General features: G+C 39.0%; 1 protein-coding gene across 2 annotated transcripts in view; it reads right to left on the minus strand.

Moving 5' to 3' along the window:
• TTC4 (tetratricopeptide repeat domain 4) overlaps positions 1-16,852 on the minus strand; it is a 39,303-nt gene that overhangs the window by 15,551 nt on the left and 6,900 nt on the right. For both annotated transcript variants that reach the window (XM_019942419.3, XM_004315335.4), the window contains exon 5: positions 16,105-16,229. In XM_019942419.3, the coding sequence (XP_019797978.1) occupies positions 16,105-16,229 (125 nt within the window). The remainder of the gene's footprint in view (positions 1-16,104; positions 16,230-16,852) is intronic.

A 16,852-nucleotide genomic window follows, 5' to 3' on the forward strand; every position in this document is an offset into this window, starting at 1 on the left:
GATCCTAAATAGCTATCTCTGGTCTCTATTCAACCCAGGCTCCTGTATATCAAGGGATACCAGTGGCTGGATTCAGTTCAATAAACATTTAAGGAGCACATATCTGGATGCCAGGACCAGTGGCAGCAAAAATGTTAAAATCTACCTAAGGAGCTCATAGTCCAGAGGGGGACAGACATGTAAAAAGGTCTACGTGTTAGCCTGGTGGTATGAACTGAGTGCTATGATACACAGAGAAGGGACTGACTGATTCTGCCCCATCGAGGAGGTGGGTTTAGACAGAAACCAGATGAAAGAGAGAGGGCATTCTTGGTAGAGGGACTGACATCAGGGCCAATGGGGCATTTAAACTTCTCTGTTATGGCTGGGGTTTAGGAAAACACAATGGAAAAACCCAGGCCAACAACTTACCAGAGGCTCTGCCTTTTGCACAATTACAGTCCATGAGAGAAAAATACCACCAGTCTACTTCATCTGGCAGAAATATAATTTAGATTTCCTTTTCCTGCTAATCTACCCAAAGCCAGGTGATCGTACTCCTACCTACCCTCAGGATTGTGATTAGTAGGGGCCAACTTTTTCTGTAAACGGCAGTAAATATTTTAGGCTTTGCAGACCATGTATGGTCTCTGTCGAACATTATCTAGCTTTGTTTGTTGCTTTGTTTGTTGTTCATAACCCTCTAAAAATATGAAAAACATGCTTGGTTCATAGAATGTACAAAAACAGAACAAAGGCTGGATTTGGCCTGTGGGTCAGTTTGCTGAGCCCTGCTCTAAAATATAGCACCAACCATCCCTTATCCTCCCCACAAGGGCTAACACAGATCTTCTTTTTCTTATGAACAAAGTCTACCCTTTCAGGAGACAACGGCTGATAATTCTTGGCCATCCTTCTCCAATCCAGTCTGCCAAGAGCTGCAAAACTCCTTTCTGCTGTTAGGAAGTTTGATTGTACTACCAAGAGTAATCAAACCCATGGATACCACTAGAACTATGTCCAATTCTGCCTTCACAGTTGAGCTACACTGGACCAGTGTCTGGTCCACATTAGAGAATGATTAAGATGGATGATTAAGGATGACTTGTATTCTGTCCCATGTTGTTTTTCCTCTTGACTTACAGATGCAAGTGCGAGGATGTGATTTCCCTGCTGTCTCACCTTAAGTTTGGGGTCTTGCAGCCCGCATAAAGCCCACATAACCCCTAGGTCAGAGGAGTCCTGAACTATGAAGTTTGCTGCCCCTTTATATATGTAAAAAAAGTCAACTGTTGAGAATTTAAGTATATAGTTAGATGAGTTTTGACAAATGTATACCCTGAGTACCCAACACTCCAATCAAGATAGAGAACATTCTAGAAACTTCCCTCATACCTCTTTGCAGTCCATCACCCTCCCATCCCATCACTGATAGGTCTGTTTCTTTTCATTACCAAGTCATATTCCATTGTTTGAATATACCACACTTTGCTTATCTATTCTCCTGTTGATGGACACAAGGGCTGTTTTTGGATTATTATGAATAAAATTGGCTACCAACATTCTTATACAAGTCTTGTTATGAACATGTTTTCACTTCTCTTAGCTAAATACCTAGGAGTAAAATTGCTGAGTCATAGGATAGGAATATAAAACTGACAAACTGATTTCCAAAGTGGTTTATATCCCACTGACAATTTATGAGAGTTACAGCTCCTTCACATCTCTGCCAGTATTAGGTATTGTCAGTCTTGTGAACTGGGATCGCACTGATGTTTAAGTTGCATTCTCCCCCCACGTGACTAATGATACTATGTATATTTTTATGTGCTACTGTACATCTTTTGAGAAGTGTCTGTTTCTTTGCAAAATTAAAAAATTTTTTCATATTGAATAGATTTCTTTATGTATTCTGCATACAAATCCTTTGTTAGATATACAGTTGACCCTTGAACAACACCAGGGTTAATCCATGCATAACTCATAGTCGGCCCTCTGTATCCTCTATTTCTCCACATCCTCAGGTTCAACCAACCATGAACCACCCACGTAGTTCTGTGGTATTTACTATTGAAAAATATCCACATATAAGTGGACGTGCGCAATTGAAACCCCTGTGGTTCAAGGATCAACTGTATGTAATACAAATATTTTCTCCCATTTCATGGCTTGTCTTTCAATCTTCTTATTGATGTCTTTTATAGAACAGAAAATTTTCAGTTTTGACCAAGTCCAATTTATCAATATTTTTTTATTTCATGGTTAGTATATATTTAAAAAAATTTTTTTTAATTGAGGTGAAATTCACATGACATAAAATTAACCATTTTGAAGTATACAATTCAGTGGCATTTAGTACATTCACTTTATTGTGCAACCATCACCTCTATCTAGTTCCAAAACTTTTCAACACCCTAAAAAGAAATCTCAAGCCCATTAAGCAGTCACTCAACATTTCCCCCTTCCCCCGAACCCTGGCAACCACTAATGTGCTTTCTCTCTCTACAGATTTATGTATTTTGGATGTTTCATATACATGGAATCATACAATATGTGTTCTTTTGTATCTGCCTTCTTTCCCTCAGCATGGTATTTTTGAGGTTCGTCTACACTGTGGCATGTATCGGTACTTCATTCCATCTACCATCTATTCCATCTAGATAGATCGGTACTCCATCTATCTACCATGATGGACATTTAGATTGTTTCCATGTTTTGGCCATTATGAATATTGTTGCTATGTTCATTCACGTACAAGTATTTGTTTGAATATTTGGTTTCAATCCTTTTGGGTATATACCTAGGAGTGGAAGTGCTGGGTCATATGGTAATTTTATGGTTAATTTTTTTAGGAACTGTCAAACTGTTTTCCATAGTGGCTGTACCATTTTACATTCCCACCAGCAACTTATGAGGGTTTCAATTTCTCCACATCTTCATCATTTGTTATCTTCCTTTAAAAAAAAATTAGAGCCATCCTAGTGGGTATGAAATAGTATCTCACTGTGGTTTTGATTTACATTTCCTTAATGACTAATGATGTTGAGCATCTTTCATGTGTTTGTTGGCCATTTTTGTATTATATTTAGTGACATCTAGTCAGATCCTTTGCCCACTTAAATAACTGGGTTGTCTTTTTAATTATTGACATGTTAAGAGTCCGTTATATATTCTAGATAAAAGTCTCTTACAGATATTATGATACAAATATTATCTCCCATTCTGTGGGTGGTCTTTTCACTTTCTCAATGGTGTCTTTTGAAGAACAAAAGTTTTTAACCTTTGATGAAGTCCAGTTTACCTATTTTTCCTTTTGTTGCTTACGCGTTTTGTGTCATATCTAAAACAATTGCCTAACCCAAGGTCATGAAGATTTACGCTGATGTTTTCCTCTGAGAGTTTTACAGTTTTAGTTCTTTGAACCATTTCGAGGTAATATGTGTGTGTGTGTGTGTGTGTGTCTGTGTGTGTGTGTGTGTATATGAGGTAGGGTCCAAGTTCATCCTTTTGCACGTGGATATCCAGTTGTCCCAGAATCATTTGTTGAAAAGACTATTCCTTTCCCATTAAATGGTCTAGGTACCCTTGTCGCAAATCATCTATATATAAATGTGAGGGTTTATTTCTGAGCTCTCCATTCTATTATATTGATCTATATGTCTATCTTTACACCAGTACCACAATGTTTTTATTACTATAGCTTTATAGTAAGATTTGAAATTGGGAATTTTGAGTTCTCTAACTTTATTTTTGTTTTTCAGGATTGTTTTGGCTATTCTGGGTCCCTTGAATTTCCACGTGAATATTACAATCAGCTTGTCAATATTCTTCAAATAAACTAATTGAAATTTTGAGGAAGATTACATTGAATTTGTACACCAATTTAGGGAGTACTTTCATCTTAACAATATTAAGATCTGATCCATGAGGGACTTCCCTGGTGGTCCAGTGGTTAAGAATCCACCTTCCAATGCAGGGGATGTGGGTTTGATCCCTGGTCGGAGAACTAAGTTCCCACATGCTGTGGGGCAACTAAGCCCGCGTGCTGCAACTACTGAGCACAAGGGAAACCACTAGAGACCCCACACACCACAACTAGAGAGAAGCCCACGTGCCACAAGGAGCCCATGCACCACAGCAGAGGATCCCGCATGCTGCAGTGACGATCCCAACAAAGATCCTGCGTGCTGCAACTAAGACCTAACGCAGCCAAAAATAATTTTTTTTTAAAAAAGATCTGATCCATGAATATGGGATGTCTTCCCATTTATTTAGGTTTAATTTCTTTCAACAATGTTTTGTATTTTCAAAGTGTAAATTTTACGCTACTTTTGTTAAATTTATTCCTAAATATTTTATTCTTTTTGATGCTATTGTAAATGGAATTTTCTTAATTCCACATTTGGAATGTTCATTAAAAGTGTATAGACTACAGCTGATGGGTGTATTCTGACATATCCTACCAGCTTGGTGAACTAATTTACTAGTTCCAATAGTTTAGTGGATTCTTTAGGATTTTCTATATATAAGCTCATATCATTTATAAATAGAGTTTTACTTCTTCCTCTCCATCATTTCTGAAGGATAAGTTTGCTGGATATAGAATTCTTGGTTGACAGTCTTTTTCTTTCAGCACTTTTCATGTCATCCCACTGCCCTTTGGCTAACATAGCTTCTGATGAGCAATCAGCTATTAATTTTATTGAGGATCTCTTATATATGAAGAGTCATTTCTCTTTTGATGCTTTTAAGATTCTCTTGTCTTTGACTTTTAACAGTTTGATTATGATGTGTCTGGATATAGATTTCTTTAAGTATATCCTACTTGGTGTTTGTTAAGCTTCTTGGGAGAGTAGCTTACTATTTTCCATCAATCTGGGAAGTTTTCAGCTGTTACTTCTTCAAATATTCTTTTGCCCCTTTCTCTCTCTATTCTGGGACTCTCATTATGCCTATGATATGCTGGATGGCATCCCATAAGTCTCTCAGTCTCTCTTCATCTTTCTTTGTTCTTTTTTCTTTCTATTCCTCAGACTGAGTGATCACAATTGACCTATCTTCAAAGTTCTATTCTTGACCCCCTTAGTGAATTTCTCATTTCAGTTGTTAATTTTTCTTTAATGATATTCCCTATTTGGTGAGTGTTGCCATGTATTTTTTTAAGTTCTTTAAACATTGTTTCCTTTTGTTTTGTGGACAAAGAATGTCAACTGCCATTTCAGTAAACAAAAGATGTTGTAGTCATAAAGCCATCAGCCACTGTAGCCACCCCTGAGAGCACACCCTGAGGGAATTCAGGATGGAAAAAAGAGAATACTGGCCCTAGATATTTATGGTCAAAGGAATAATTTCAATGAGCCCAGACTTTTACATCTTCCCATACATAGAAAAGTGCTAAATTCTTTAACTTGAAATGTGTGTTTCTTTAATTAGCAGTAATCTTTTGATGTTCCACTAAATGTGGAACAGTCCCTCAGAGCTATATGAGAGTCTGTATCCCAGGCTTAAGTCCTCAGTAACTCTGCTGAATAAAACATAATTCTCAACTTCTAGATTGTGCTTTTTTTTTTTCAGTTGACAGTTTTGGTGACCACAAAGGGACTCAGGGCAGACTTCTCTGCTTCACCTGACCTCTACAAGGAGCTGGAGTCTTGGTACCAGCAGAGGCCGCTTGTGCCCATCTGCCTCAGAGTCCAAACAAATTTGGGTGAGTCTCTCTTGGTTCTCAGATCTCCCAATTATTGGCTGTGAGTTTTATTTGGTTGTATATAACCAGTATCTGGCTCCCCAGCTGAAAGATACTGGGGGAGCCCAGTTGAAAGATAACAGGAAAAAGTACATCCTGGTTCGAAGACACTGCAAGTTGCTCAGTCAAGAGATACTGAGTGATCTGGACTGTGTGACTGGGTGAGAGGCTGGCCTAATATCTTTTCTAAATGAGGGGCATCAGAAAGCCAGCCTCCAACTAACACCCCAGCCAGGTTTATGTACATACAAAACTTGTACTTACTTAACTGGTAATTAAAGGAAATCTCACCCTGAAAATGGCCAAGATGAGGTTCTTTTATTGTGTTTGCAGTTAAGTTAGAGAAAGACAGCTTGATAAAACATCTTTGCAGAATTCTGACCTTAAAGAAACAAAAGCCCTTCTACAGGGAACTTGCATTTCTCTCCCTGTGCCTTTGAGATGAAAACATTCTACCTGATCTTCCTCAATGTGGTGTGGGGGTGTGTGTGTGTGCGTGTGTGTGTGTGTTTTAATAGCCTGTTCTCTGACATCTGGAAGGTACACATATGGTGTACATTTCACAACCAATCGAACAGACTGGGATTCTGAGCAGTCTTTTGTCTGACTGTGCCAATTCTCAGGGGCTTTTGTCATCTGAACCTTAGTTGCGTCAGCCTGTACAACAAAGGCCTTTACTTTCTTACGCTATTTTTGGGAGTACACTTTCTAGATCTTATATAGGCAGCATCCTTCACACTCTCCTGTGGGGACGCCTCTTGCATCTTGTTGGCTTGAGTCACTATTAGGATATATCTAGTTAATGGCCAGACAATGGATCTTTTAAATTGGAGAAAATTCTAAATTGGTATATATTTTAGAGAGCTCTCATTATAAACAGCTATTTTATTGGTACCTATGATAAAGCCAAATTAGAAGGTGGAAAAAATATATATGTAAAATGGTTAACCTAAGAACTCCTTAGTTTGTTTATTTAATTAATTTATTTAATTTTGGCCACATGGCTTGCAGGATCTTACTTCGCACCCTAGGCAGTGAAAGCGTGGAGTCCTAACCATTGGATCTCCAGGGAATTCCCAGAACTCCTTAGTTTAAAACAAACAAACAAAAAAAAACAGTTTGGGAAGCCTTATTTGTGGTCTCTGCTTCCCCTCAGTGGGTCTTACAGATGCCAATAAAAACATTACGATAATTAATGTTAATTAGGTTGATTAACAGGGAAGTAAGAAAAAAACTGAAAAGAAAGTCTAGAGACTTCTTCCCAACAAGGTGGAAACTTTAAAGGGTCTCAACCCAAATGAATAAAGAAATCTTTAGACGGTTATTAAGAAATGGGATAAATAAAATGAACATTAATAGGATTAAAAAGGTTCTGATACAACACCACCTAAGGTTGGATGGGCCAAAGGGACCCTCTATTGGTCCCCAACATTAAAGGGCCCCAAACAAGTCTGTTCTATTTACCCCAGTTTAAAAACTATGTGTCGTGTGTGTGTTTATGTATGTGTGTGTGTATATATATATATATATATATATATATATATATATATATATATATTTAAAAGCCTAGAAAAAAACTACACTGAGATACCTGACCAACTATTACTTGGGGCAACAGTTAGGCCAATTAATCAAGTTAAAAGATTGATAAAAAGGCCTGAGTGCCTTGGTTCAATCTCTCACTGGGGACCCCAGAGCCTTTTATACAAAAATAGATTAAATGGTTGGGGGATAAAAAGAAAAGAAAGCTTCTGGGACTGTTGTTAAGACCAAGGCTTGTCGATCGGATCCTGATGGAAACTAGTTAAAGGTATTAAGATGACAGAATAGAGCTCCCCTGGTGGCGCAGTGCTTAAGAATCCTCCTGCCAATGCGGGGGACAAAGGCTTGAGCCCTGGTCCAGGAAGATCCCACATGCCGTGGAGCAACTAAGCCCGTGCGCCACAACTACTGAGCCTGTGCCCGAGAGCTACAACTACTGAAGCCCGCATGCCTAGAGCCCGTGCTCTGCAACAGAAGACACCACAATGAGAAGCCAGCACCCCACAATGAAGAGTAGTCCCCGCTCGCCGCAACTAGAGAAAACCCGCGCGCAGCAACGAAGACCCAACGCAGCCAAAAATAATTAAATATTTTTTTAAAAAGTTGACAGAATGGAGATGAAAGTTTATATAAATTAGTATATTTAAATGGGCTTTATGTAAGGTGGTTATATCCCTTTTGCCTAATTATATTGTAGGATAGACATTATGTCTCACTGGGGAATGCTTCCCCTGCCTATTTTAAGACAGCGTATATAAATCTGCCCCTCAGACAACATTAATTAAACATACTAAAAGAAACCAACAAGGTTACCTGAGCCCACACTATATGAAATAAAACCTGGGAGTTAATATTCAGGGGCCAATAAAAATAATAATGGAGATTTTTGCTCTGGGTTTACCCTATACACTCAGAAAGACAGCCTTGGTTGAATGCCTTGTGCAAACTTTTGAAGGCATGATAAATTGAACCCTAAAGTTCTAGAACACAGAACTCTTAATTTTCAGATAGTTGGAAATTTTCTCACTGATATAAAAATGCAAATTAAAGAAAATATAGTTCGGCCAATCAATCTTTTAATATCATTTAGGTAGCAGACCAGTTTTTTAGAGAATTTAAAGCAACTGTCTTTGTGTTGCAAACCTCTACAAATCAGAAATGTAAATACAGCCCACAAACACCTGAGACTGAGCCTAGTTAGCTCAATCAGGTAAAACCTGAAACCAAATGAGACAAAAAGGCTCTTTTAAACTCAAACTGCTGGAAAGGCTCCCTCACTCAAAATCTAACTTATAGCCTCCTTAAGGGATTTATCAAGGACAAATATAAACCTTAAGTCTTTTCCACATATAGTATAAGCCTTAGTCATCTGAGCAAATAAATTTAACTTATTCCAACTGCTATTTATAAACTAGTAAGTTTATAATACCTGATTCATAACTACATGTTAAAGCTATGAGATCTCTAGTTTTGTCTGTTTATATGTCTGTGTGTACATTATATATACAAGATGTATCTACCTCTGGAAAATATTATCAAAATTAAGTTTATAAAAGAGCTCATTTAATTGACTTAAAAGTAAGCACTTACAAATTAAATTTTTCTAAATATAATGGAAACTGGCCAGAATGAGTTTCAGGTTCACATGACCTAGGAAATATTCAGTATTAAATTGTATCTGGTAATAGAGCTAGCTTAAGCTTGTTGGTTTAATCAATATAGACATAGACATACCTTACTTTTATTGTACCTAGGTTAACTAAGTTCATGTTATTTCTGTTGCAGAGTTTATCAGCAAGAAAAATTAACTTGGTATTGTTGACTGAAAAAAATGCACAACCTAGAAGTTGAGAATTATGTTTTATTTGGAGGCCTTGCTGAGGACTTAAGCCTGGGAGGCAGCCTCTTAAGTCCCTGCTGAGGAATTAAGCCTGGGAGGCAGACAGCTCTAGGAACTGCTCTGAAGAGGTAAGGGAGGAGCCAGGATATATAGTTTCTACATAAAACCAGGTAGTCGGAACATCGAAAGATTACTGTTAAATAAAAACAGACATCTCAAGTTAATGAATTTAACACTTTTCTATGTATGGGAAGATGCAAGAGTCTGGGCTCACTGAAATCATTCCTTTGATATATATGTTATATCTTAACTATCTAGGGCCAGTATCCTGTTTTTTCCTCCATCCTGAATCCCCTCAGGGTGCACAGCCAGGGGCAGCTGCAGTGGCTGATGGCTTGATGGCTGCAACATCCTCTGTTTACTGATAATGGCAGGTGACATTCTTCATCCGCAGTATGATGATATCTTCATAAGTTATAAAATAAAGGTAAATGAGACAAGAGTTTACAGGTGAACTCTTAGGAATAATTATGTTTTGGGTATGTCTATCTATAGTTTCTCCTGATTTTTGGTAACTTGAGTTTTGCTAAGTTAAATTAAATGATGAGAATTCACTGACTATCCAAGTCATTTCAAATAAAATACTGGAACATTAATTGCTAAACAGGTCTAAACTTACCTACTTTTGTCTCCTTACAAGAGGGAAACTAAAGATGTCTGGGTTTATTAGACACGTCTTGTACCACATTGAGGAAAGAAATTATGCTACAAGATATATGTTTCTAGAGGTTCTAGAATATTCCCAAATTTGCCAATCAGGAAATGCTAGTATAACAAACAGTTCACAATTACTTGCTGCTTGTCAGTTTTGCTAGAGATTAAGAATTTTAAAGGTTAAAACTGTAATATGTAATTAAAGGCACAAAAACAATAAGGGAAATGTTTCAGTATGCAAGTAAAGTACAATGTGTGTTTTCAGCAAAAGAAGGTATGAGGAATGGAAATACATTTTAAGGGGAACAAGTGATTTTGTCCTAGAGCTGGTTGTTTCTAGATGGAAAAATAAGGAACAAACTAATATGGATACAGAAAGTTGTGGAAGGTTTGTAGAAAGGAAGCCCTGAAAAAGGAGTTTTGCACATGGTCAGGCTGGGACTAAATTAATGAGGTAAATGGATTTTGTTATTAAAAGTAGGTTGGGGGGCTTCCCTGGTGGCGCAGTGGTTGAGAGTCTGCCTGCCGATGCAGGGGACACGGATTCGTGCCCCAGTCTGCGAAGATCCCACATGCCACAGAGCGGCTGGGCCCATGAGCCATGGCCGCTGAGCCTGTGCATCCAGAGCCTGTGCTCCGCAACAGGAGAGGCCACCAACGGTGAGACGCCCACGTACCGCAAAATAAAAAAAAAAGTAGGTTGGTGCAGGACTAGATTTGGTTCCTTTCTCTATTAAGAGAAAAAAATTTTCTTGGAATACTGTTTTTGATAACAGATTATATGGGTTTCTTTGCCTTTAGGTGATGTGTATTTCCTTTTGAAATCTTTTTTTTTTTGTCTGCATTGGGTCTTCGTTGCTGCACGCAGGCTTTCTCTAGTTGCGGCGAGTGGGGCTACTCTTGGTTGCAGTGTGCGGGCTTCTCACTGTGGTGGCTTCTCTTGTTGTGGAGCACAGGCTCTAGGTGCATGGGCTTCATTAGTTGCAGCACATGGGCTCAGCGGTTGTGGCACGTGGGCCCTAGAGCACACGGGCTTCAGTAGTTGCAGCATGTGGGCTCTAGGGCACGCAGGCTTCAGTAGTTGTGGCACTCAGGCTCAGTAGTTGTGTCTTGCAGGCTCAGTAGTTGTGGCACATGGGCTTAGTTGCTCCACAGTATGTGGGATCTTCCTGGACCAGGGATCGAACCCGTGTCCCGTACACTGGCAGGCGGATTCTTAACCACTGCACCACCAGGGAAGTCCCTGTTTTAGAAATCTTTTGTCACTTTGGTTAAGTGAATAAGTATTATTTCACAATGACCTATGGTCCTATTTGACCAAGTCAAACCTTTTAAAACCTTTTTGATATTCTTGACATACTTCCCAAATATCTAATTCTAACTGAAGTTCTTTTGACCTCCAGCTAACTCTGGGAAGCTTCAAAGGAACCCTGAGGCATCTCAGAGGAACATTAAACTAATTAGGTTTATTTGGTATGTTAAATTACTTGAAAAACATTGTCAAGTGATTGGAGATAAACCTTCTTAGATTATGCTGTGTGGGTAAATGTTAATATAGATATTCCAAATTTTATGTGGAATTCCTAAAAATCTGATTGTCCTGGTATGTTATCAGTCATAATTCTAATTATTATCTTAAAATGTTGTATGTCACAGAAATGACCAAGTTTCTTGTCAATTACATTGTAATCAGATCTTTAACCATGCCATTTTAAGTCTTTTGTCATTTACAGACAATCACTGTTTTACTTTGATGCTTTTATAAAATGAAAATCTTCAAGAAGATTCACAAGGACTTTGAAAAATATTAATTTCTGATAACTTTTAGATCATACCACTGAAATGGGTAAGAAATTACAAAAGGGGCTTCCCTAGTGGCGCAGTGGTTTAGAATCTGCCTGCCAACGCAGGGGACACGGGTTCGAGCCCTGGTCTGGGAAGATCCCACATGCTGCGGAGCAACTAAGCCCATGCTCCACAGCTACTGAGCCTGCGCTCTAGAGCCCGTGAGCCACAACTACTGAAGCCCACGCACCTAAAGCCCATGCTCTACAACAAGAGAAGCCACCACAATGAGAAGCCCGCTCACCACAGCGAAGAGTAGCCCGCGCACCACAGCAAAGAGTAGCCCCCACTCACCGCAGCTAGAGAAAGCCTGTGCGCAGCAACGAAGACCCAATGCAGCCAAAAATAAATAAAATAAAATAAATACATTTATTTAAAAAAAAAAAGAAATTACAAAACTCTAATGGAAAACCCAATGCCTCCATCTAGATCAACAGGACATAATTACATGGGACTGAATGAACTGATAAATATGATTTATAATTTTATGACTTTTTCTGAAATATACCAGCTTTTAATCTTGGCTTTCCAGAAAAGCTTTCCTCTTATGGCAACCATGACCTACAACAAATTGAGAAAGTATACCTTTCTAAACAAAGATGAAACATTAATTTTTTTCTCTCTACCTGATTCCTCCTGCATTTGGCTTCTCCAGCTGGCTCCCCTGTGGACCTGATGGCTTACTGTGACAATATTACAACTAGCTATACTAACCATTATTTTAACTTGCTCTCTTGTTGTTGTCAAATTATTTATACCTTGTGCCTCTCTTTGCTGCACTACAACGTTATTAATTTACTAGCTATATTACTTATATCCTGTCTGTTTTATAAGATTGTTGTCTCTTGCATTACCCAATGTGTAACCAGGCCTCCAACAAAATTAATGATGGTTAAACATCTTGAGGCAGTTGATCATATATACAACTCTACACAGAATAATTGTAATAGTGCAACTCTAGATATGGGAAGAAGCAACAAGGGAAAACATTTCCTGAATAACAGACTAGTAAGACAGGCAATCCAAAGAATTTAAGATTATCAGTAGGACCTGATCCAAAATTAGCACATTGAGTAGCCTACCAACAGGCTCTCCGCCTGATCTAGGAATGAGCCTTCCTAGCGCAGTGGGAAAAAATTAGTCATGAAATGCCTCCCAAACATTGGTCGAATTTATGATCAAGAGGAGGCACTGTGGACAAAGAATGTAACCTGCCATTTCAGTAAACAAAGAATTTTGTGGGCATCAAGCCATCAGCCACTGCAGCCACCCTGATGGTGCATCCTAAGGGATGCTCAGCATGGAAAAAAACAGAATACTGGTCCTACAGTTAACGTGCATATCAAAGGAATAATTTCAATAAGCCCATCTCCCCATATAGAAAAGCACTAAATTCATTAACTTGAAATGTCTGTTTCTTTAATTAGCAGTAGTCTTTTGATGTTCGACCACATGGGTTTTTTTTTTCCCCTATATCTTTGCTTCTCCCCTACCTGCTCAGAACAGTCCTTCAGAGCTATCTGAGAGGCTGTATCCCAGGCTTAAGTCCTCAGTAAGTCTGCTGAATAAAACTTAATTCTCAACTTCTAGATGGTGCATTTTTTTTCAGGCAGCAGTTCTTAGAACATATTTTAAATAGGTGGTTGAAAGTTTTTTACCTTTTAAGTCTCATGTCTGGGCTTCCTCAGGGACAGTTTCTGTTGATTTTTTTTCCTTTTCTTGTAATTTTTTGTTGAAAACTGGACATTTAAAATAATATAATGTGGCAACTCTGGAAAGCATATTCTCTCTCTCCCCTCCCCAGTGTTTGTTGTTGCTGTCACTATTGTTTGTTTAGTGACTTTTCTGAACTAATTCTGTAAAGCCTGTATTCTCTGTTACATGTGACTACTAAAGTCTCCAGTTAGCTTAGTGGTGAGATAATGACTGGACAGATTTCCCTAAACGCCTGGAGCCAAAAAGTCTCCCAGTCTTTGCCAAGGGGCTCTGCAGTCATGTTTGGACAAGGCTTCAACAATCACCCCAGCAGTTAACAATTCAGCCTTAGCCTTCATTTCCTGCTGGCACAAAGCTTCCAAATCAGCCAGAGGTTAGAGCTTAGGACATTCTTAGATCTTTCCTGAGCACATGCATAGCAAGAGCACATATGTGACCTTCTAGATTCCCAGGAATATGTTGGAGCTTTTCAAAGCCCCTACAGAATCTCATTCCCCAGCTTTTCCTTTTAAGTTTTCTGGTAAGCCTATTATTTGCCTCAGGGGTTTTCTACTGCCTCAGGCAGATGCAATCTTAAATAACTGCCTCAAATTGTTTTTAACAAATGCCTCCTACACCAACACTCTGTGAAAAAGCTTTTCCTACTGGGATAGCTTCAAGATGTGTCAAATAAAAACAACTTGTAAGTGGGATCTTCTAGATGGTCAAATAATGACAATCCTCTGGGAATGGGGCTTTGAAGGAGCTCTAATCCTGTTCTGCCTCTGGTGGCTGCCAGGCTGCTCATTTTCACCATGATTGTGGGCTGTTGGCTTTCAAGGCTACTATGCAACTAGGGAGGGAGGAGATGGGGATAGGGCAAGATAAAAATGCCACAAAGCTTGCTGTTCTTACGGAGGTTCAGCCATTTTTCTTGAACAAACACTACCCAGATTGCTGCAAGCCTTCTATTCATTTCAGAGTTATGGAAAAGTTGATTGAGCATTTTTGTCCATTTTCCATGGACTTTATGGAGAAAATTTTTCCGGGTCTTTAGTTGGCTATTTTTGCTGACATCACTTCTCTTTACTGATTTATCTACTTAAGTCTATCAGTTACTCTGAGAGAGGGATGTTGACATTTCTACCTATTTATACATTTGTCTCTTCCTTCTGTGAGTTGTCAATTTTTGCTTCATACATTTTGAAGTTCTATTATTAGGTACATACACATTTAGAATTGTTAAATATGCTTGATAAACTGACCCTTTCATCATTAAAAAAAAATGCCTTGCTTTATCTCTGGTAACAGTCATTGCCTTGAAGTCTATTTTGTCTGATCTTAACATAACCATATGGGTCTATTGCTCACATATACCAAGCACATGGGAATCCAAAATCAATTTATACTCAGATAAAAGGGTATAATCCTGATACTCTGCAAGCAATGTCACCTATACCTAATGTCAGGCTTTTGGGCCCTGAAATCTCCCTTTAATTATACTGCAGGACCTAAAAGCTTTCATTTAGGTCGAACAAGGGTTTTTCTGCAGATAAGCTCAGCGATGGCCTTCCACAGTAGCCCTCTTGATCTTCTCTCCTGTGTATACCACTCCTAGAAATTCTGGCCCACCCCTAGTTGCCTAGGCTCAGAATTCTGTTATTGAGCCATGTGGGTCCACACATAGCTACTTTTGTAGATATGACCAAAATGACCTCTGACTAACTTATCCCTGTTCAGGGCCAGCTCTAGGCTCCCTTGGCACTGAAAATTCCCATTCCATAGTATAAGCAGTGAACCTAGACCAGGAATCAAGAGAACTCAAGTCTGGATTTGTACTGAACAGACTTGTGAGGCAATAATGCACAGGACTAAGAATGTGGACTCTGGAGCCAAACAGCCTGACTCTGAAGCCCAGCTTCCCCAGTTGTGTGACTTGGGCAACTTCCTGATCTCTCTGCTTTAGCTACCTCACTAGTGGAAGGTGAATTAGAATACTGCCTCTCTTACAGGACTGTGTGTGGTTCAGATGGATTCATGTAAGTAAAACTTTTTAAATAGCACTTGGAACATACATACAGTAAGTGCTATCTAAATGTTGGATTTTTTTTTTTGGTAGTGTTGGCAGTCTGTTATTACAGACTACAGAGTTAATTTTATCATCACTGTTGCTGTTATGTGCCAGAAATGTAGCATTTCATGAGCAAGTTATAGGTGTCTTAATGCTGGGAGTTACACAGTATTATAGAAGCTTAAGATTTTGCTTAAATGTTTAACTGTCCTTTCCCTTCCTCTCTTTCAATAGCTATACTCAGTGTGCAGACTAGACTACGGCACTAATCTATTTATTCAAATCATAATAGTCATAAATTTATCAAGTACTACGTATTCTTCCTTGCCTCTATCATATTATAATTATTTATGTACTTGCTTGTTTACTTATCTGTATCCTCCAGAGTGCCAAGGGTAGGGACTGATTTTGGGTTTTGTTTGTTTTTGTTGTTTGGCTGGCTGTTGTTGTTTTGGCTGATCCCACACATGGCTTGTGGGAATCTCAGTTCCTGACCAGGGATTGAACCGTGGCCCTCGGCACCAAGTCCTAACCACTGGATAGCCAGGGAATTCCCTGGGTTTTGTTTTAAAGAAGAAAAAGTTTACAATGACCCAAGATACAATCTGGGAAATGCTAATTAATTAATTAATGCTAATTAGCAAATGCCAATTGGCTGATTTTGCCACCAACCTTCAACTTGTCTGCTTTAGCCCTCATTTCCAGAAGCTTCTTCTCTGTGGCATCTATCTGCAGCCCCTCATCGCACCAGTTCACAGCCTCGACATAGTTTTTCAGTTCCAGATGGCATAAGGCACCTGTAGAACCCAGCACCCTTAGTATCTGTGGACAACAGGCATGGGAAGAGCCATCCTTGAAAGGGACCCCCAACCTTAACCAGCTACCAGCCAGTACCCTGAAGGGAAAATGGATGATAAAGACCCTTGTAGTTCATTCCCCAGACAAGGAAGACTATTTCTTGTATCTTAGATCAGAAAGATTTCTAGGGCCCATTCAGCTCAAAACTCCTGTAAGCCTTTCTGGTATCAAGGACTCTTAAAGTAGGGAAGGCTACAGCTTAGTGGCAAAGAACACAGTCTTTGGAATCAGACAGATCTGGACTGGAAATCTGGCTGTCATTTACCAACTAAACATTAGACAAAGGACTGAGCATCCCTGAGCTTCAGGTTCCTCATCTATAAATGAGAAGAATAAAGTTCATCTCAGATGACTTTCTTTAAATGGAGAGAGAAAGCAGAATTTGTCTCAGTCATTCACAAAAGCAATGGCAAGACCAAAGACATTAGGTCTCTCCTAAAATTGTTCTTGATGGCTACCAGTTTAAGCTGCCTCTCCTTTAATCATGTTTTTTCTCCAGTTAGCCTCTTTGGGCTTTCCACAGAATTTAAAAATATCAGAACTGTAAGGGCTTAAATGTCAA

This window comes from Tursiops truncatus, chromosome 1 (assembly GCF_011762595.2).
Source record: "Tursiops truncatus isolate mTurTru1 chromosome 1, mTurTru1.mat.Y, whole genome shotgun sequence".
Classification (NCBI taxonomy): domain Eukaryota; kingdom Metazoa; phylum Chordata; class Mammalia; order Artiodactyla; family Delphinidae; genus Tursiops; species Tursiops truncatus.